Source organism: Schistocerca gregaria, chromosome 4 (assembly GCF_023897955.1).
Source record: "Schistocerca gregaria isolate iqSchGreg1 chromosome 4, iqSchGreg1.2, whole genome shotgun sequence".
In the NCBI taxonomy this organism is placed as follows: Eukaryota; Metazoa; Arthropoda; class Insecta; order Orthoptera; family Acrididae; genus Schistocerca; species Schistocerca gregaria.
The window spans coordinates 562494389-562515705 of record NC_064923.1 but is presented as its reverse complement, the minus strand read 5'-3'; the positions used below and the strand labels follow the sequence as shown (position 1 = coordinate 562515705).

At 38.5% G+C, this 21317-nt stretch overlaps 1 protein-coding gene across 3 annotated transcripts in view; it reads right to left on the bottom strand.

Moving 5' to 3' along the window:
- The window catches only part of LOC126268152 (xenotropic and polytropic retrovirus receptor 1), a 237758-nt gene that overhangs the window by 6150 nt on the left and 210291 nt on the right, over positions 1 to 21317 (bottom strand). For all 3 annotated transcript variants that reach the window (XM_049973695.1, XM_049973693.1, XM_049973694.1), the window contains exons 9-10: positions 16530 to 16696; positions 3417 to 3550 (exon numbers count right to left, since the gene is read on the bottom strand). In XM_049973695.1, coding sequence (XP_049829652.1) covers positions 3417 to 3550; positions 16530 to 16696 — 301 coding nt within the window. The remainder of the gene's footprint in view (positions 1 to 3416; positions 3551 to 16529; positions 16697 to 21317) is intronic.

The following is a 21317-nucleotide window of genomic DNA, read 5'->3' as shown; positions in this document are numbered from 1 at the left end:
CTCCTTCTACTCATTGGCTGAATTTTTAGATATAAAATAAGTAAAAAAAAAAAAAAACAAAAAAAAACCTTAATCATTAGTGTCATGCAATATTTTGTGTAATGTAATTTCTTGTACAGACATCTTTTATTAACCTGACACGTTCCACATCATTACGAAGTGTCGTATACATGATCTATGGAACAAGTATTAATCTAATCTAATCATAATACATCAGTATCTTTTATTCCTTGTGGTTCCTCTAACAGAACAGTAATGTCATTTACTTTATTACCAAGTCCTCCCACATTTTGGTGAAAAATCGTCATTTCTTTGGAATTAGAGACAGATGTAAACTTTTGCCTAAAAAATTATCTGTAGCTACAGACACAGTACTTTCGTTACTAACAATTTACTGAAACATTTGAGTTTGAAACCGAGTCTGACTTGAGGGCTGGAGCCATTTAAGTGCGATTGGTTCCAACTTTGGGGTACATTTGTGGACTTCTTCCAATGTTTTTGTTTTTAAGAGGGTACCTAATGTTTTTTTTTTTTTTTTTTTTTTTTTTTTTTTTTTTTTTTTCCCCCTGATCTGTTCAGGTGCATACCGTGTCTTGTAAATAATTCTCGTCCAAAACTGCTTATATCTACAACACAGGTATTGTTAAAATGATGGGGGATAGCCAATAGTGCTATGGATGTACAGATAGTTTAAATCTATCTCTGGCCATGCTGACTATCCATACTGCATATCCCTTTTTCGTCATTTGATTGAAAATCAAAATATCTTTCAATTTCACAACATGGATATAAGGTCATGTGCAATTTCATTTAGGCAATAGGTGGGGTCTGGACTCCTGCACCACCCACCCCCCCCTTACTGTTTGGCTACAGCCCTAGGGCATTAAAAAATTAAAAACAATCTGTAAAGTGCTGAACAGTCTGCTGTTCACTATAATTTCAAACAAAAATTTCTTCAACCCTGTTGCAGAAAATTTATCATTAATGATATTTATGTTGAAGAACATAAGTGATTAAACAGCAGAAAATTGTCAGAATGCTTATAGATTGGTGGACGGCTTTCTCCCACTCTAGAATGTCCTGTTTAGCACCAATTATTTTTATTCAAGCAGTATAAAATACGTAAATCCAATTTTGATTGTAATAACCATCATTAGCACATGAGGAGATGATATTGCTATGTACCATTGAAAGGTAGTAAACAGGGTTCCTTACAATAGTACATAGTAGCTCCACGCATTGGCTCTTAATGTGGTTTTGGTAAATTAATTTTGGTCTGATGATGTTTCTTACAACAGAAACTGGTCTCCACCAATAGAAAGAAAATTAAACTGTGATTTCGACTATTTCATTTTATTCACATACCAACAAAAATGCTTAAGTTACAATATTCAATTTAAATTTATTTTTTAGAACAAGTAAACAGGAATCAAAGTTTTCTGTTTGCATAACCCTTGGAAATTGAGATGTCTGTGTAATGTAACTGATGAAAGTAGAAGATGAATCTTGTAGCCACAGAAATATCAACTATCATGGAATATAGAGATAGCATCCACAGTTCCAACAAAATAACACAAAATACTGGAAGGGGTTATTTCATGAACACTCACACTCCACTTTAACCAAATGACTACACACCACTGGCGTAAACATCAGGTTTGAGTTGTGGTGTGTCGGATTACCCCATTGACTTGAGGATAAAAAAGAACCTTGCATAGTGATTATGTGTGTTTTTTTTTTTTTTTTTTTTTTTTTAAAAAAAAACAGGGACTACCTAAGGAAAGCACTAACAGTGTACAGTGAACATAGAAAATGAAAGGCAGCATGAATTGTGAGTTTGTTTGACTCTAGGGAGAATATTCAGAAATTTGACCTGATAAATCTGTGCAAATAAGAGGCCAGCTATCCCATAAGCGAAACAGTATTAAATGAGGAATCTAGGAGTATACTACAATCCCATATGTGTTACTGCTATTGGACCTACAATAACAATATTAGATTACATGGCTTTAAGAATTTATTCTTTCCACACTCAGTGCACAAATGGAACAGGAAGAGAACCTAACATGTTACAGTGGAAAGTACCCACTGACATGCATATCACAGTGGTTCACAGTGTATAGTATAATGTAACATCCTTCAATTGTATATACAAGTATGTGATACACTGTATCAACTACTGTGTATATGACTACATTTCACTTTTACTATTCACTGTTTAATATTATCTGCAACAACTGAAGGTTATTTGCATACTGATGCTAAATACAGTGTATCATTAACTAATTACTAATTTCAGTAATTTAAAATAACTTGTTTGTGACTATGTATTCAGTTAAAACAGAATGGTCAAATTTAAAAGAAAAATAATTCAATTATTTAAAGAAGTTATTTTTCATATTACATTACTGTTGATAATGTGTGAAGTAACTTGTTGCCTGAAAAAAATGTGACTTTAAGGTTGGAACATATCTAAATGTCAGTAATGGAAATCATTATTTAATGTAGTAGAGATTTACACATTTCTGAAGCTATTTGCAGTTCATATTTTAGGAAAATTTCCCAAAGAACAAGTTACTTAGCAAAATAAACTGCCAAATGTTTTCCCCATTATAGGAAAACTTACCATTACACTCAAGTTTTTTTGGATATGTAATTTTCATAATGTGTTTATGGTTGTGAATTGTTAGCTTTTTATAGAAGGGCTGGTGTCAGACCGAAGCAGTTACTTTTTTCTTTTGTTTCTTTCTTTAAAGAAAAAAAGTCAAGCAGAAGGCTTGGAATTCTTGTTTGTTTGATGTCTGAAGATTACAAGGATATTCTGTCTGCTTACTATTGTAAAACATTTGTTCATGGTCCAGATTCTGCAAGGGAATTATTTCCATAACAAATTGTGTATTGTCATATTCAGCAGCCTGATCAGAATGATACTAATTGTTCGTGGACTACCAGGTTCACATCAGTCCATAATTTCTCACATTGCAGTTCTGTCAATAATGGCACCTAACTCCACTGGATATCATTTACCACCTAACTGGCAGTGTCACAGCAAGAGTGTAGGCTGTCAAAAATCAGAATCTGCTACATAGAATGAACTGATGAAGGAACTGACTGATTTCAGGCACATTTTCCAAATATACAATGTAAAATGACATTTTTAATGTTCTTGATTCATTTGATAATTTATGCTGGTTTTTATTTGATTTCTCTAGGGTCTTCTGTGCGGTGTGTTGCAGAATGTATGTGATGCAATGAGACTCAGTGAACTAACATGAAATCCAAAGTCTTGCTTATCATAAATTTATGACAGCAGGATAAGGTAATTCCAGCAGAAAGCATAACTCTGAAAACATCTAAAAAGCAAGGGTAAATCCAGTTAGTAATGCAATTTAATATGGACAAAAATTTATACGAACCTGAAGACTTCAAGAGGTAATAAGAATGACTGCACAAATTCTGCATTGAAACCCAGGAGTTCAGCTAAAACAAATGATATCAACCACGAAAATCTCAAAATCAGGTCCTCAAGAATGGCAAAATAGTAGTATCCCTGGAAAAAAAAATGAATGAATGAGAAAAAAAGCACAATAACATTTATTTCATATTTGGTCAATAAGTTAAAATGCCTTGAAAAAAAAAAGCATAAATGAAACCATTTTCCTTGTTGAAAGAGGAGATGAAACTATCATGTTAAAAGTATTAAAAGTAATTGAAGAAAGATATAGGTCTGTACCTGTGAATTACTTAAACATACAGATTCTTAAACTGCTTACAATTTATAAAGGTACTAAGAAGCAGATAGGCTCATAGAATTGGATACTTACATACTGCTGTTTTTTGGAGTTACAACCTGAATAGAGAAAGTAACAATCTTCTCATAAGTGGGTGGTGAGGACATGGAATAAGTATGGGATGGGAAGAAGGAGAAGAAACAGGGAAGGGGAGTGGAAAAATTATGTTGATGTAGAAACTGTAGGGGCATAAAGAGGAGATGAATGGCTTCAATGATCTACACAGCTACATAGGAAGGCTTGGTGCAGAGTAAGATGGCATACAGATGATGATGATGACTGGTTTGTGCGGCACTCAACTGTGCAGTTATCAGTGACCATACAAATTCCGAACCTTTGCTTAGTCTAATCTCGCCACTTTCATGAATGATTATGAAATGATGAGAACAACACAAACACCCAGTCATCTCGAGGCAGGTGAAAATCCCTGACCCTGCCAGGTTGGGTTGGGTTGTTTTGGGGGAGGAGACCAGACAGTGAGGTCTTCGGTCTCATCGGATTAGGGAAGGAAGTCAGCCATGTCCTTTCAAAGGAACCATCCTGGCATTTGCCTGGAGCAATTTAGGGAAATCACGGAAAACCTAAATCAGGATGGCAGGACGTGGGATTGAACCATTGCCCTCCTGAATGTGAGTTCAGTGTGCTAACCACTGACCCCGCCGGGAATCGACCCTGGGACCCCATGCTTGGGAAGCGAGAACGCAACCACGATACCACGAAATGCCATACAGAGGGCATGTAGAGGATCCATATTAAGAGAAAGTGGGGTGGGGCCATAAAGCTTGGCAGCCTCTTTGAAGCTATTCAGTAGTAGTAGTAGTAGTAGTAGTAGTAGTAGTAGTAGACTGTGTGCTGCCACCCTGCCACCAGGGTTGTTTTTCTCCAGTGTCTGTCACCACCACCACCACCACCACAAGCTTGCCAAAAAACCCTTTACATGTATTCATTGTAGTCACCAAAACAAATCTTGCACTTCATGAAGGAAAGATGCCATTCTGAGTGAAGAAAGCAAACCTTTTTAGTTAGATGACAGTACTATCCCTCAGCAGTCTTCCATTCAGAAATGCTACACAGTTTTGATTCAACTACCTGACACCTTTTCCATGCCTGTACCACCCAGCAATTGTCTATCCTCATTCTGTTCTAAAAATAATTTTTTTACATAATGTTTTTATCAAGACCTTGAGTTTCTTTAGTCCTTGTCACCTACAAAATACTCCCCTTCCACGGTCACAACTTATCCCAGCAGTGTTTCAACTTCATCATTCAGGCCTCAAATGATCCTTCTAGATGCCTGTGACTAGTCTGCCTAGTGCCATCATTGGTATCAAAAAGACACCCTCCATTTACAGACATTAAGTTTGAAAGATGGGAGTTGTCCTTGCAACACATCTTTGATATCATATTTCTACTGGCCTCAATCATCACTAGCTCCTGACCCACATCTGCCTCTACCCATACCCCAGAACCCTAACTCAATTCATCCTGCACCAACACCCTCTTTCCTGCAGTCTCTCATCCTCTGTGCTATCTCCCCTTCCCAACCCACTTATCCAAGTCATTCAGCACTGTGCATAATTCTCATTGCCTGCAGCCCAACTGAGATCAACTATGATGTTGCCACATTCCTATCCCATGAACTTGGTGCTTCTCCCTGCTAGTGGTCAGCCATCCTTCCCCAACTCTCCCCCCTCCCCCCCCCCCCCTCCTCCTCCTCCTCCTAGCCTCCTTTCCCTTGCCCATTCCACCCAACAACCCTCACCATCACTGGAGCTGATGAGCTCCAGCACTTGCACAGTGTTGTTTACATTGCATCACAACTCTCCAGTATTATGTTAGCAATGATTAAATTGTGCTCTGTACAAAATTCTACCAGAAGGTTTATCCTATCATTCCTTTTCTCCAGTCCATGTCCTCCTACTATTTTTCCTTCTCTTCCTTTTCTGTTTCTACTACCACATTCAAGTCTCTCATATCAGTAATAATATAAACTTTCACTTGTATTGTGCATGTCAGCCTTATGTTTATCCCAGCCACAATAATGTGTTCTATGCTGTTCATAGTAGCTTATCCATATTTACATTTTCATATTCGTTATTAGACCTACTCCTATATTGCTCGTATTTCATTCTGTGTTGATAACGCTGCACTGACCTGACCAGAAATTTTGTTCCTCCTGCTGCTGCACTTCAATAATCCTCACTGTTTGTAACTTCAGCCTAACCATGTCTCTTCTTAAAGTCTCTAACCTACTTATCTAATCAACATTCCATGCTCTGACTGAAGAATATCAGTTTTGTTTCTTCTGATGGCAACATCTCATTGAAGAGTCCCAACCCATAGATCCAAAAGGGCGGACTATTTTACCTCGAGAGTATTTTATCCAACATGACTCAATCTTCTTTAAGCTATAGAATACAGTTGTTTGTCCTCGGGAAATGTAATGGCTGAAGCTTTTCCTTGCTTTCAGCCTTTTGCAGTACTAATGTAGCAAGGCCATATTTGCTAATGTTGCAAGGCCGGATCAGCTAACTGATCATATTGTTGCCCTTTAAACTAATGAAAAGACTGATGCCTCTCTTCAGGATTTTTATGTTAGTCTAGTAGCTCCACAGATACCCTTCCGTTGTGGATCCAACAACAGTATCACTATCTCTCTCATGGTGTACAATGCACCCCATAGCGGCAATGTCCATGGTTCATTGAGAGCAGCAGTATATCTAGGCAGTTGATAAGGTTCTATGCAACGTTATGTACTTGCTTAGTTTGTAGTATTATATATATAAAAAAAAGCAACACAGGGTATTAGAAAATCCTCAGTTACCGATGTCAATAGGTTAGCACCAGTTTTAGATGGTGCAGCTGCCATGAATCTTCCTAGTCAGTGACCTGTTGATAACAGTACCCCTTGCCATGTGCCTCCTTCCCCAATACATTTCTTCCATGGTTCAACCTACTGCCATGTGGCAACAGCCAAACCTAGAATAATGGCTCAATTCAAGAAATTTCTGCTTGTGTGTTTGTGGTGTAGGGATACTTCATGGCAAGGTTATTAGCACCCGAAACTACCGCATGACCAAGGAGCATGGCAGCGGCACATCTTCTTTGATGGCAACTTTTTAAATCGCCAGAGCCAGCCTAGTTGAACAGCTAGTCCACGCTATGACACCCAGCCTGTGCCAATTGATGCTGTACTTACAAAACAGCCACCACTGCTGTCTCTGGACTGCAGATCACTGACCACAGCTGGACCACAAACCGGCAACCACAGCCAGACTGCCCAGGCTCTTGGCACTGCTTCATGGGGCTCAGGGCACACACTGGGCATCAAGCGGCTGCATGCCATGGGCGTCCGACACTGCTCACTACTGTTCTCCAATCAACAATTCTGTATTTATCACCAAAGGCAGTACTGGTGAGCAGATCTGCCTAGTCCCATCTACTGGTCATCATGTCACTGTTCCATCATCCTGCCCAAGAAGCAGCCATCTGCCATGTGACAGAGATAGTAAAGCTGTACATTGCTATTCACTTCCTCGAGAAACACTTGTGTCAGTGCATCTGAGGTGGCATGCTCGGTTCCAAGGCTCAGCACCTGCCACCTGCTATCTACCTGCTGAAAAAAATCACGCATCATGCTCTGCATCTATTTATGTTTGGAAATAAAGAACTTTAACAACAAACTGGTTGCTTACATCATCTGCAGCGCCACCCATCCCCTGCAGAGAGATGTTTACCCATGCGTTCCTATTGACATATATTAAATTTGGTGTCAGAAGAACTTTTGGAGGCTGAAATGGTTGACCAACAGAGAGCAGCTACGACAGGGATTCAGCAGCAGTAGCAGTCAGTGCAATAATACAAGTAACAACCAGCGAAGTTTTTTTGAGCTTGTCTGGTTTTGGTTTTACCTTTCCTTTCTTTTCTGTCCGGATAAATTGCATGCCTATGGTGGCAGTAATTAGGCAAAATGTCTGAAATTACAAAAGTGACAATCCAGGAGGTGATTCAGCACTTTCTTGATCAGGCAGCTAAGATCAAAGCTAGTAATGAAGAGTTTCATTGGGAAATAGATTGGTGAAATGTCTGAAATTACAAAAGTGACAATCCAGGAGGTGATTCAGCACTTTCTTGATCAGGCAGCTAAGATCAAAGCTAGTAATGAAGAGTTGCATTGGGAAATAGATTGGTGAAAGGGACAGAGAAGTGAGCAGTCAACTTCTAAAAAACCTCCAGCCATCACTGATGCTTGTACTGCCTCATCAGCAGCCTCATTTTCTACTGAATTATTTACATACATCTGCAAAATCTGGAAAACTGGAGTAGTGAGCAGTTGTTAAGTGTGGCTTGATTAACATTAGTTGGGGATGCCATAAGGTATGGTGTGTGCAGTGAGAAGTTACAGGATGAACAGTCCTTTACGGATTTACAGGAAATGTTAATTGATCATTACAGAAGAAAAAATATGTCTAGCTATGATCAAGAACAACTTAACGGAGTAGCCCAAAAATAAGGAGAATCAATAGAAAACTTTGTGGTTTGAATCAAGGAAATCAGTATTATTAAGTATGAGTTGACTGATGACAGCAACTATAGGGTTGCTTTGCAGGAAGCCGAACAGAGGGCACTTGTTGCTTTTGTGTGGTGTTTGCCAGCTAACATGTTGTGAAAAGTATGCATGGAATTACTGAAAACCTTGGACAAAGCTGTAGCAACCACTGCAACTTTGGTTGAAATTGACTCAGTGGCAAAGCTGAGAGAGACATTTAATACAGACATTGTATATTATAGATGTGGTGGTCTGGGTGCAATTAGCAGTTTTGTAAGAAACCACATTGTCAGACATGTAAGCAGATGAGACACTTTGATCAAAACTATCTGCAGGAGCAATGAAAGTGGACTTGGGTTAAAACTTGCAGCACTACGGTAAATGGGTCAGAGGATGTGGTGAGCACTGTGAAATGCTCCCAGTAAGTGTTGCCATGAGACAACTCTGTGCAAAATCAGTGGCAGACATTTGTCATGTATCCATGGCAAGACAGAGTATGTTTGGTGCAATAAATTTGAACCCATCATGTTGTAGACTAAGTGGTGTAGGTAGTAATAGTGTTAACTCACTACTCTGATAGTCATTTTTGTGTAGACTACTGGGGTGAGAGATAGCCAGGTGTGTGAGATAGTTCTCCACAGTGTGGGCATAAGGTATGATGCCATACTGGTTTAGATTTCCTGACTGAAGATCACATCAATGCCAATCTATAACAGTGCAAAGTGGAGCTGGATGGGCCATTGTTCCATCTTTATTTTACTGCTGAAAGAACTGAGCTGTTGCAAGGCACTCAGGATGTCGGGTAAGCCAACTGAACTGTGTACATTGTCTCTTAGACTTGAAAAGTGGGACATCATACTGAGAGGTACAGTGCAGCTGCTCTGGATGAGCAGAGGAGCTACTCTGCTGATTAATTCATTATGAATGGTTATGCCTTTGCCTGAAACTGTGAAATTGGATTAGGCATAATGTTTCACACGGTGAAGTTTACCCTATGTGCAGGAAATTGACAGAAACCAAGTGGTGCCCATCGGTGTAGACAATTTAGTTCAGAAAAACTGAAGCTATCAAGTTGTGCACTGATAACTAAAAGAAGCATTAAAGGAAGATGAGCTGAGCAGGGATTTCAGTGTAGAATACTTAAAGCTGGGTCAGTCCTTTAATTTAGGCACACAAGGAGGGAGGAGGGGGAGAGGTGTTTCATTTGAAAGGACATGATAGGGTTGACCTGGAGAGATTACTGGAGGACCAAAAGGAATTATTTAACCTACCTGGATCATTGCAAGCTTTGCCACTAGTTCAGCATAGTATTCCCACTGGAAAAGAGCAGCCTGTATACAAAAAAGTGCACCAAGCTCTACCCATCATCTACAACCAGTGGTTGAGAAGTTTATGAATCAGCAGCTCTGTGATGGAATTATATAGGAAATTACCAATACCTGGGGAGCATCTGTTGTCATCATTCTGACATATTCCTTGGATGTTAGGGAGGCTTATAGATTCTGCTGTGACTACTGATATTTATGCCAATGGACAGTTACGGACATCTACTAAGTGTGTAACATTACAGACACATTAACTATTTAGGGCAATTTTATCACCATGGATTTGTGAAGTGGGTACCATCAATTAGAGATAGCACCAGAGGATCAACTAAATGCTGTGTTTATGGTTCCATCTGGTCACTGTCACTATCACTGGATGCTATTTAGTCTGAAAAATGCACTAGCACCTAGTAGATGAAGTGATACAAGGTCTGAAACTGAAACGATGCACGACAGACCAGGATGATGTCACTGTATTCCAAAGACCTCTATGAGCATGTGGTGCATCTACAAGAGGTCTTTGATTAGTTATGTGCATCACGAATGACCCTTAGTTTAGAAAAGTGTCACTTCGTATTGCATGAGCTTCACTATTTAGGCCACATTATCAGCCAGGATCTTGAATGAATTGACTCACAATATGTACAAGCCATAAATGATTTCCAAATGCCTTGCACAGAAAAGGAATTAGTCATTTATTCATATAGGTAATATCTATAGAAAACTCATCCCAAACTTTTGAGATGTAGCAATACCTTACGTATTTATAAAAAAAAAGGAGTAACATTTTACTGAACTTCAGTCTGTGAAGCAGCTTTTGAGTTATTAAACAATTTACTAACAACTGGTCCCATCCTTACTTTCCCAGACTATTAGAAAGAGTTTACACTATTGTGTGGTTCTAACAATCATGCTCTAGGCTGTGTTTTGAGCCAAGAGGTAGATGGGAAAGCACACCCAGCAGTCTATGATTAAAGAGAGCTCAGTAAAGTGGAGGAAAATTATTCAACCACAGAAGAGGAAATGCATGTGCTCCTTGGCATCACCTGTTTTCATTGTTACCTTCAATGGATGACATTTTAAGGTCATAATGGGTCACACAACACTGAAATGGCTTTTATGACTTAAAAATCCAACTAGTCACATGACTTACTGGGCTTCACAGCAAGTGAATTTGATTTTGAGGTTGCACATCACACAGGAAAATCTCATGGTAATGCGGACAGCAAAGTCACAAGTTATGTGCTGCAGAGAGTACCAGTGTAAGGGCAAAACAATGATGTGAAGTGCTAGCTGGTGATGTGGATTATCAGCAGTTCAGGAAGAAAGTGGATCAGCACTAATGACAAAGTGCTGTACAAGCAAATGGTGTATGATCGCCACATAACTGTGACACCAAGTTTGTAGAATGAAGTACTGAGACAGGTCCATGATTACAGTTTGGCAGGACATAGTGGATGACATGCCAGAGACCGTCACATTGCAGAAAATTATTATGGAAAATGAGGAAGCAAGATGTAGAGCATTACATAAAGAACTGCATTCCTTGCATGCAAAGAGCGGAGCTGAGTTGTCAGTGAATCCCATTACATAGATTACCAGAGACAAATAGACTATTCCAAATTATTGTTATGGATGTTCTTGGTCCCTTTGCACAGACATCAGCAGGGAATCTCTATGTATTAATTATAATTTAGCATTTCTCATATTTGTGGTCCTGATCATTATAACAAATCAACGGCAGAAATGGTGGCCCAGGCTATGGTTAACCAATGGATATTGAAGTTTGGAACACCAGAGACACTGATAACTAACCAAGGCACCAAGTTTATGTCCAAGGTATTGAAGCAATTGTTTCATTGTTACGCATGAAGAAGTTATGAATGGGGTGACAAAGGTACATAGAATGATAAAAAGATTGCCAAGGTATTAGATAGATAGTAACCATAGTGATTGGGCTTCTACCACCATATGAAGTAGCAGTGTATAACTTCAAGATCCATGAGAATATGGATTTATCACCATATGAGATTGGTTTTGGCCAAATAATATGCTCCCCTTTTGAATTATGCAAACTACCCCCTCCAGTAGAAGATATATCTACTACATAGTACCCTCCCCTTTTGAATTATGCAAACCCCACCCCCCAATAGAAGGTATATCTGCTCTTTGAAAGTTTAATAAAGTATCTGGTGCCAAGTTAAAAAGATTAATACAAAGGCTCTACAATGGCAGGAAGGCACTCACAACAAAAAATATAAACTGCCTAAGTACCACATTTGGCACTGGTTACAATTAACTAACTTTCACATGCTGAAAGGAGAAACCAAAAAGTTCATTTTGCATTACCAAGGGTCTTATCAAGTAGTTGAGATGACATCTCCTGTTGATGTCAAACTGCAGCTTCCAGCTTGAACCATAGTTATGCACATTAAGATGAATTTGCCCATTTCAGGATGCACCAGAGGCATTGCCTCAATTACCGGCAGCTCCTTCTGAATGGGGGAAGGAAAATGGCTGGAAGAAAGATAAGAACAGGCAAGTGAGGCAAGATATACCTTCACTTATTCCAAAGTTCCAGTATACCTTGAAGTCATGAGGTGGCATTGTGAATTAATTGAGGAGGCAATATTGATGTGAATCTTGTGTGTTTTCTTCTTAGTTATCAGGTATATTTTCAGTATATATTATCATTATGTCTATGTTTGTGTTGCTTTTATGAAAGACATAGTACAATAAGGTGTAACTACTGCTGTGACATGTTTTGACACTGATCTGAGCTACATCTAAAGTGTGATAACATAAACAGAACTGTCCACACCAAGCATATCCCAAACACAAAGTATGCAAGTAGGTACTCATAAGAAACTGTTCTCTGTAATAGGTGGCCTGTGAGAATGGACAAAGCCCAAAACTAGTCAGTAAATAAATAATTAGCAGCTTTGATGCAAACAGAAATATATTTTCTTCAATATTTGAGAGCTGCAAGACAGGATATACTAAAAAACCTTCTAGAGGCTGTCCAGGAAGTAGGGATGAATATGAAAGTGCTATAGAACATACAAAATTTATTGAAAACTTAATGTTTCTTTTATGAACAGATTAAATAACTTCTCCCATTTATGTGTGAAAAATTATATCCTCCACATGACCGCCCAAGGCTGCATGGCAATGAGCAATGCATTCATTGAAGTTCTTGATGACACATCTGTTGGGATACCGTTAATAACAATTTTAATTTCATCCTTCAATTAGTGTATTGTTTTTGGTCTGTTCATGTACACTTTTGATATCACAAATCTCCACAAAAAAAGTCACAAGGCATAAGATCGCATGATCTGGCAGACCATTCCTTGTTGCCACGCAAAGAAAACTTTTCATTCAGCAGAGCAGTCATTTCATGAGATGTGTGATACGTCACACCATCTTTTGAAATTAAAAATTGTCATCTTCATCAATAACAGGGAAAAACCAATCAGAAAGCATGTTTCAGTAATGGTCACTGTTCACAGTGATGGCAAGTCTCTCATCATTTTCAAAAAAGTTGGGGCCAATCCCTTTTCCTGCCCAGAACTCACACCACACAGTCTTGTATTGTAGATGCATCTCATCTTCCACAGTCACTTGCAGATTTTTGTTACCCCAAATTCTGCAGTTCTGCTTATTGATGAGCCCACTGAGGCAGAAGTGCACCTCACCTGAGAAAATTATTCTTTTTGTGAAGCTCTTGTTCTCTGCTTGTCGAGCCTAGACCCAGTTAGCACATTGATGTGTCTTTCCATGGTTTGCAGGGTTCTGCTCTTGTGTAAGTTGTATTCATGCATTTTCAGGTCTTTTGAAAGGATTTAATGCAGTGAACTTGATAAATTCAGTTGTTGAGCTTGTCGGCAAACCAATTTTGTGGAGCTTACAGTCACATTGTCACGCATGACTGCAATATTTCGTTATGTTCGAACAGAATGCAGTCATTCTGTTTTCATAACATTTGAAACAGAACCTGTGATCTCAAATTTCCAGATCAGCTTAAACAAATCTGAGCAATGTTATGTCCAAGAGTTACACACAATTCACAAATGGCTGCCATGGAACTTTCACTGATTTTGTAATAACTTTTTATCTCTTGGATACATTGCTCAGTTGTCATTTGCTCAGTGATGAAAATAAGCATCAAACAGTGAGGTCCACCACACAAAAGCTATCAGGCTACTAATGGGAAGGATCACAAATAACAAACATGAAAAAACGATGACTACCAACCACCATATGACAAAATGGCACAAAATTCAAATTTGTCCTTACTTCCCAGACACCTGGTTTTTTTTTTATGAAAGAGGCTCATGAGTGGGCATAAAGGGCACATTTTCACTTTAGGTAATAAGTTATAGGAACTTTTAAGTGAAACTTTCTTTGTAATGCTAGTGCAACCTTAGCATACATATTTAGTTTGGTAGAGAAACATTGATGTAGCACAATGCAGTACATTATTTTGTTAAAAGTGTAGTTTGCATAGAATTAGATGAGCAGACTTTTAGCAGCGCTGGACTGGCAAGCACTGCCTGCCCCACAACACATATACATACTGTTCCTAGGTAATGCGAGCACACCATTATGCTATGAGAAGTCTGAAACTGAGAGACCTAGGGAGGTCGTTATTCATTATAAGTGAAACTGATTGTTTTCAAAAGATAGGGCCATGCTGGATATTCTCAGTGGCAAAAGCATTAGTCATCATTGTACCTGCTGTGAACAAGACCATTTTGGTGGCACAGAGCAACTAGAACTTCCAGGGGAATAATTGTTGATAAATGGTACACAATGTGACATTATAGGACTTACTTTCTGGTTACGTGCCATCATCACTGGAACCACATCACATACTAGCTGATCTACCTAGTAGATTTACCATTCAAGATCCAGCCTTACTTAAATGAGATGCTACACCAGACCTTTCTCACCTCCCTGGATCAGATGGTAGTCTCAAAAAATGATTCTGTGATTATAGAACACCTGCTTGAACAAGTGAAAAAGTACAGGACCAAATATTGCCATTGACTCATCACCATAGGAACTACCATATCAGCTTCCTGCTCAAGTCTGATGAGCAAAAGTATTTTGTACTGCCATCTCAGGTGTAGAGTTGCCCAAATACCACACTTACCATCCTTTAGTCTGAGAGTTCATTCTACCTGTGTTGGTACCAGCGAAGAGGTGACTGGTCATCAGAGAGTAAAGTAGTGCAAAAAATGTGACCTACGAACTCCGTCTTTGAGCATCTTAGGAATGAGACAGTGTACATTGTGTAATATGGAAAAGGAAATGATGACATGTAAAGGTGTAAGTTACTCAAGAAGAGTTTACTCCCGACTCATGCAGGATAATATAAAGTGTTAAGACAATACGACAAATATTAGTGTTACTGTTGAATCTAGTCTCTCAAGTAGCAATGCAATCGGCCAAATTTTCCTGAGGGGGAAGTGTAATAACATGAGCTAAGGCAGGGGCCCAGAGCTATAACTAGGGCATAGCAACTGCTGATTACCACAGTCAATGACGTGCTTATGTCAGCTCCCCTTGACATGCACCTGCTTCCATGGTGTCATCCTTCCATGGTTCAAACTAATGCCAGTGACAACAACTGGGCCTAGGACACTGGCTGCCAATCTGGAAACTTCTGGGTAACCTAGGAATGTGGCAGTGGTAAACCTTTCACATGGTCAGTTTCAGACATCTGTATTTAAACTCCCACAGCCAGTCTGTCATCATCAGTACAGCTGGGCCACCCTGTGCTGCCACTTGATGCTGTACTCATGACACAGCCACCACCACTGTCACCAGCCTGTAAGCTGCTAATTGCTGCCTGACTGCTTAGGTCCTTGCCATCCTCAATCCTGCCATTGCCTCGTGATCCAAGATGAGAAGTGAGATCCACCAGCTTTGTGCCGTGGTCATCCAACACTGCCCTCTGCCACTTTCCAGTCTGGAGTTCTGCGTTCAATGTCCTGGGAAATTCTGCCGGCAGACTGCCTAGCTCAGGTTGTCAGTTGTGCTGCTGTCCTGCCACCCTGATCAAGCAGTGGTTGTCTGCTGCAATGCATAGGCATGAAAGCTGTATGCTACATTTCAGTCCCCCATTAACACTTGTATCAGTGTGTTGGAGCTAGCATGCCTGATTCCAATATTCAATACCCACCACCTGCTACCTGCAGACAGCCTGCTTTAAGTTATTTGTATTTGGAAATAAAAGAACTTTAACAAAAGCTGGCTGCCTACATCATCTGTACTTCATCCACCTCCAGCATAGAGCCACTTGTCCACACCTTCCTATTGAGACCCACTATTACATAATTCAAGGAAGTAGCATGCAGTGGTTGCTTGTGCTACTTAAATTTATATAAACTCATTCCACATCTATGAAGGCTCTCTTTCACAATAGAATTTGTAAAAGAGTTGTTACTGGTATTGTGGCAAACGGTAACAGGTACAACGGCATATACTTCCACTCATCAAATTTTGCACTATTTGCAGAAGATTTAACAAGATTGTGATGCATAAAACTGTAAACTGTGATTGTGCCCTTTGTTTTATAGCTTGCTTTGTGCTTGAAAGAATTTTAAGATATATATAATTCCACTGAGTTTCAACTCCATTTCTCTCTCCTATTTCTTCACTGCTAAACAGTAATGCCATGCTGAACAGGCATCCTGTCCTTATACTAAGTGTGTCACATCATCTTATAACAAGGTGCCCAACATTGTCAATAGTAATCATTATCCTTATTTGTAACACTGTCTCCGTACAATTAATTTTTTAGTTGATATATTATTCTACTCTGTAGGAATACTTATGGTGTTCTGTTTTACTTACTGTTGATGAATAGACAATCTCTTCTCTTAAATATTTATTTTCTCCTGCTGAATTGTCAAATAATCCCCAGTCCATTTTAATGTCCCATGTGTATGAGTAGCAAGAACTGAGTAATGATGCTAACAGCCACATGTAGAAGAATGGGTTTTTGTGTTTGTTACTGTCATCTGGAACAAAATATGTCACTTTACTATTAATTTACACTGAACACTTGCATTGTGACCTCTGACACCACTATGGCCATACTAAGTGCAAAAAAACAAAGGAAATAAATAAAACAAAGGAAGGTAATAGTTTGAGATTATTCATTTCTGCATCAGTATCAGAAAGAGGCAAATAAGATGATTATATTGACAAATTGTAACATGAATATTTATCATACATATGCCAGGATCACAGTCAAGATAACTTCGTAGTGGGACAGTACATTCAGGAAGGGTAATGGACTGAGAGATATACTTCAGGAATCTCAACCAATTTAAGAAGCCTCTCAGATTTACTCCATTTTGAATGTACGTGAGAATTCCCCTCAGGAAACACAAGAAGACACATGCCTAATTTAGGAAAGGCCAACACTAAAACTTCAGTAGCTTGAATTAGAAATCTGGGAGGGAAGACTGAAGGGCTGTTTGGAAAGAAGGTGAGGCTGGAGGCCTCTGGAGTTCACTGGGAGCATTTGGAAGAATACAAGTTTCTGTTGACAGGGGGCTCTTGGTCACCTGACTGCAAATTTACCATGAGATTGTTTACTGAAATGTGTTGGTTTAGCTGCATAGCCCCTCTCAGAAGCTGTAGTTAGCATAGCAGTCATTAGGTCTTTACTTCTACACATATCCCTTACTTGAATTTCAACAAAATTGAATTACCAGAGGTAGAATGAAACATTACATAAATTTTAAACTAAGACGAACTATATGGCAGTACATTTTTCTGTGATGCTGATACTCTCATTTTACATTCTGTGCATAATTTTAACAAAGTATCTATCCAAGGCAGTTGCATGAACTTCACATATATGGAGAAGAAAAGCGTGTTTGATTTGGGTATTGTGAAGTGGGGGGGGGGGGGGGGGGGGGAATATACAATATGTAGTTGTTAAGGAACTTTTGTTTTATTTTATACAAACCTCTATTCATTTTGGAAAAATATATTAAATCCCAATTGTAGTGTTTCGAAAATTTCTGCATAAATTCTAGAACCACTCAGCCTTCTACCATCTTTAACACACGATATTTTAGCTGTGAGAGTGGGATGATAGAATCCTACCTACTGTGCGTCACATGTTTGTGTGGGCAGGTTTGAAGTTTGTCGTGAGAAGATTGTAGACATGGCTGTCAAACAGCACCAACAGGTACTTCTCGGTTGATCCATGGAAGTCGTAGTGAAAGAGCAAGGAAGAACTATGGAACTTCTGGGCTATTCTTTGCTAACCTTATCAGTGACCATCGTTATAAATAACACGAACTTTTGAGATTCAGAATTCTGAAAAAACTCTTATCTTGGACTTGCTGGAGCAAGACGTATTTTACAATTTGTTTGTAATAGAGTTATGGTCGTTAAACCAACTCTTTTTTGAAATATACTTTATTCTGTTTCTAATGTGAGATGATACGAGTGACTTACAAGAAGTCAAAAGTTTATATGCAAAGTGTGAATTTTGTCCTTTATGAAGCTCAAATATACCGGTAGTTGTTGAAAAGTATTCTTTGAGTACCGAATTACTTCACAAGTAGAGAGAGAGTCATTAAGGTTAAGTGGACTGCAGTGTAACATTGTCATGAAGGAGGCCGACTCCCTTTGTTAGCTTTCCACAGTGTTTTTTTTCTATATGGATCTGTAGAGTTTCTTGGTGTATCACAGTATTATGTAGAGTTGATTGTTTCACATCTGACTGGGAATACAACAAGCAGAATCACTTTTCTGTCCCAGACAACAGTTAGCATGACTTTTTGAGCTGTTTGCTGAGGTTTGAATTTTTTTCATTGTTAAACAGGAATGAGTACATTTACTCTTGCCTGTTCTCTGTGGTATGGTGGTAAACTCATGTTTCAGCCCCCATCACTGTGGAGTTGAGAAAAGTCTCTCAGTCATTCACAAAATGATCAACAAACTCATGCTTGGCCCTGACTGTTGATTTTGTGTTCTGCAGTAAGCATGTTCAGAACCCATCGTGCACACAACTTGTGATATCTTAGTTGATTACTCACAATTTCATGAGCAATGGTTTGAGAAACTTCAGGATGCAATTCATGCAGATCATCACTGGTCACATAGTGATAAGAACAAATATGCTTTTTAAGTGTTTGTACCAGTTCATCAGTCACCATACAGATGTCCACTTCTTTCTTCATCATGAATTTCTGTTCTTCTGAAAGTGAAATTCTGTACCCATTCTGTCACATGTTGCCATGACATAACCTCCTCCCTCCACACTGACATGATTTTGTGATGAATCATTGTGGTGCTCATGCCCTTGCCATCCATTTAGTGTATCACAGCACACACTTTGCAGTTGGTGGGATACAGAATGAGAGTGTTTGCCTTTAACCATCACCACAACAACAGTCAGGACACTAATGATGACCATTATCACTCATTCATTTTAGTGTGCACTACCATACACAACAGTGATACAAACTGTGAAAAACTCAATTCCCTTGTAGAGCTACAGGCCTTATAACTGTAGTTTCTGGATATCCCTCATATAACCATCTAGAAAGGGCAAATTAAATTTTGCTATTCAGCCTTATTTAAAGAGTTGGTGGCATTTTGTCCAAGTGTCCACCTGCTCCTCAAAGGAACACAAAAAAGACAGAACTGGACAGTAAAAATGTAACTGTCATACAGCCATCCGATTTAGACATTTATGAGCTCTTGATTGTGAAAGTTGCACACTAACTAAAAGCTATCTGCTTGATTAATATGTCTATAGTATTACACAATAAAGTAAGTGCAGTGAACAACAATGTTAAGGATAGGCACTACTTGACCAAATTATTTGATCAGTTGCATGGACAGGCACAAGTATTGATTGTGGCCCCAAAGGAACTCTGTAGGGACTCTATGACTAAAGCTTCACCCAGCAACCACCATCAATTACTGGTTGATGCTGCAAATTACAGGAACAGTTTGTAGAAGACTTTGATGTTTCTTAATTTCTATAATACACACACAGATGTGAAATTTTAATACGATTTTCACTACATTTCAACAAGGCAACTTAAGTATCACAGGATCCCCATCACATATTCATTCACTTTCATTCACTCATGAATTCATACATTCATTACGTTTCACAGATTCCATCAAAGAGAACTTCAAGTCTAGGTATACATTAATAAAAGAGAAGCATATTTTAGAAACTTAATCTGTACACTGTATTACCTATAAACTATCACTACAATGTTTAATGCTATTTGTGCTTGTAGCAGTTAAATGCAATCTAATAAATTAGAAAGATGCTGATAATGGCATGTATGTGGGTGTGCAGAAGAGTTTCGTTTCTATCACACACACAATATTTTGACAAGCGACCCAAACACCATCTTTGGGTACTGCAAGATTTGCTGTTGGAGTCCAGGCAGTGAGTACACATAACAATAAAACTCACAGCACTTTAAGAAGACAGCTGCGTCAGTTGTTGAAATATTGTATGTGTAACAGAAACAACAATTTGGCCTGCCATTAATCAATCATGCCAAGAAAACCTGAGATGTCAAGATGCTGTTACTTTGAAAGAAAGTTGCTGTTTTCTCAATTATGTTAAATAGCCACTGTTTGCCTCCAATATTTATGTGATTGTATAGGAATTTTTCAAAGAAAATAATTACCTACTTCTGCCAATACAGAATCCTGTTTACAATAGACTACTTGTTGAGCAAATTTACAATGGACACTGCTGCCTGCAGTGTAGCCAACAGAATAGTTTCAGTTCTTTAATCTAGGTAGTTAGATTATTGGTTAAAGGAGAGGCTAATAAGCTATATTTTTAATTTTCTTTTGAAATGATTGGTATTCCCAGTTTATTGCTTTGTTTTGGAAGAAAGTTTATCGAAAACTTTGCACCTGAGTATGTAACTCTGGTATGAACCATAGACATGAAGGAAAAGTTATTTTTTCCTTCATCAAAAACCATTAAGGAGTAAACATATGGGACAGTGAGTATAAGAATTCCTTGTTCCTAGAAGGCTCTATAAGATTTGTGGGAATCTAGTTTACAAACTATTCTTACTGCTCATTTCTGAGAAATGAACACATTATTTACTTTAGATCCACTGCTCCAGAAGATATTTCTGTAACACAACAAGGTATGAAAATATGCCAAATAAACCAAATAATGTCTGTTAGCAGTATGTGTAGAAGGAAATATAATACATCTGTATTTGAGTGTTTGCTGCTGCTGTGAGGATGTAATCAATGAATTAAGTACTTAACAATTTTAATGTTAACCTTTTTGATAGCTCAATTTTCAGAGACTCAGTTTCAGTTGGACCACTATGTTTGTATTTAATAATGTTACACATATCTTTTGCTTTATTCTTGGTCAATTCTTCACTATGACTCATGCTCCTCCAAGCAAAAGATGCGTTAATTCCAGTAGTTATCCATCCCTTACCCTTGCTTCTGTTTGTTTTAGGGCAAAATGAGACTAAAAATGTGTGGCAGTATGTTTAAAAAAAATTAAATTTTTCATCTACATTGTTTTCTTTATAAATTTCTCTGCAGTATTCATCTTGAACCTCTCTCTAAAAACCATAATCAAGTCACTGTGTATTGTATGTGATAAAA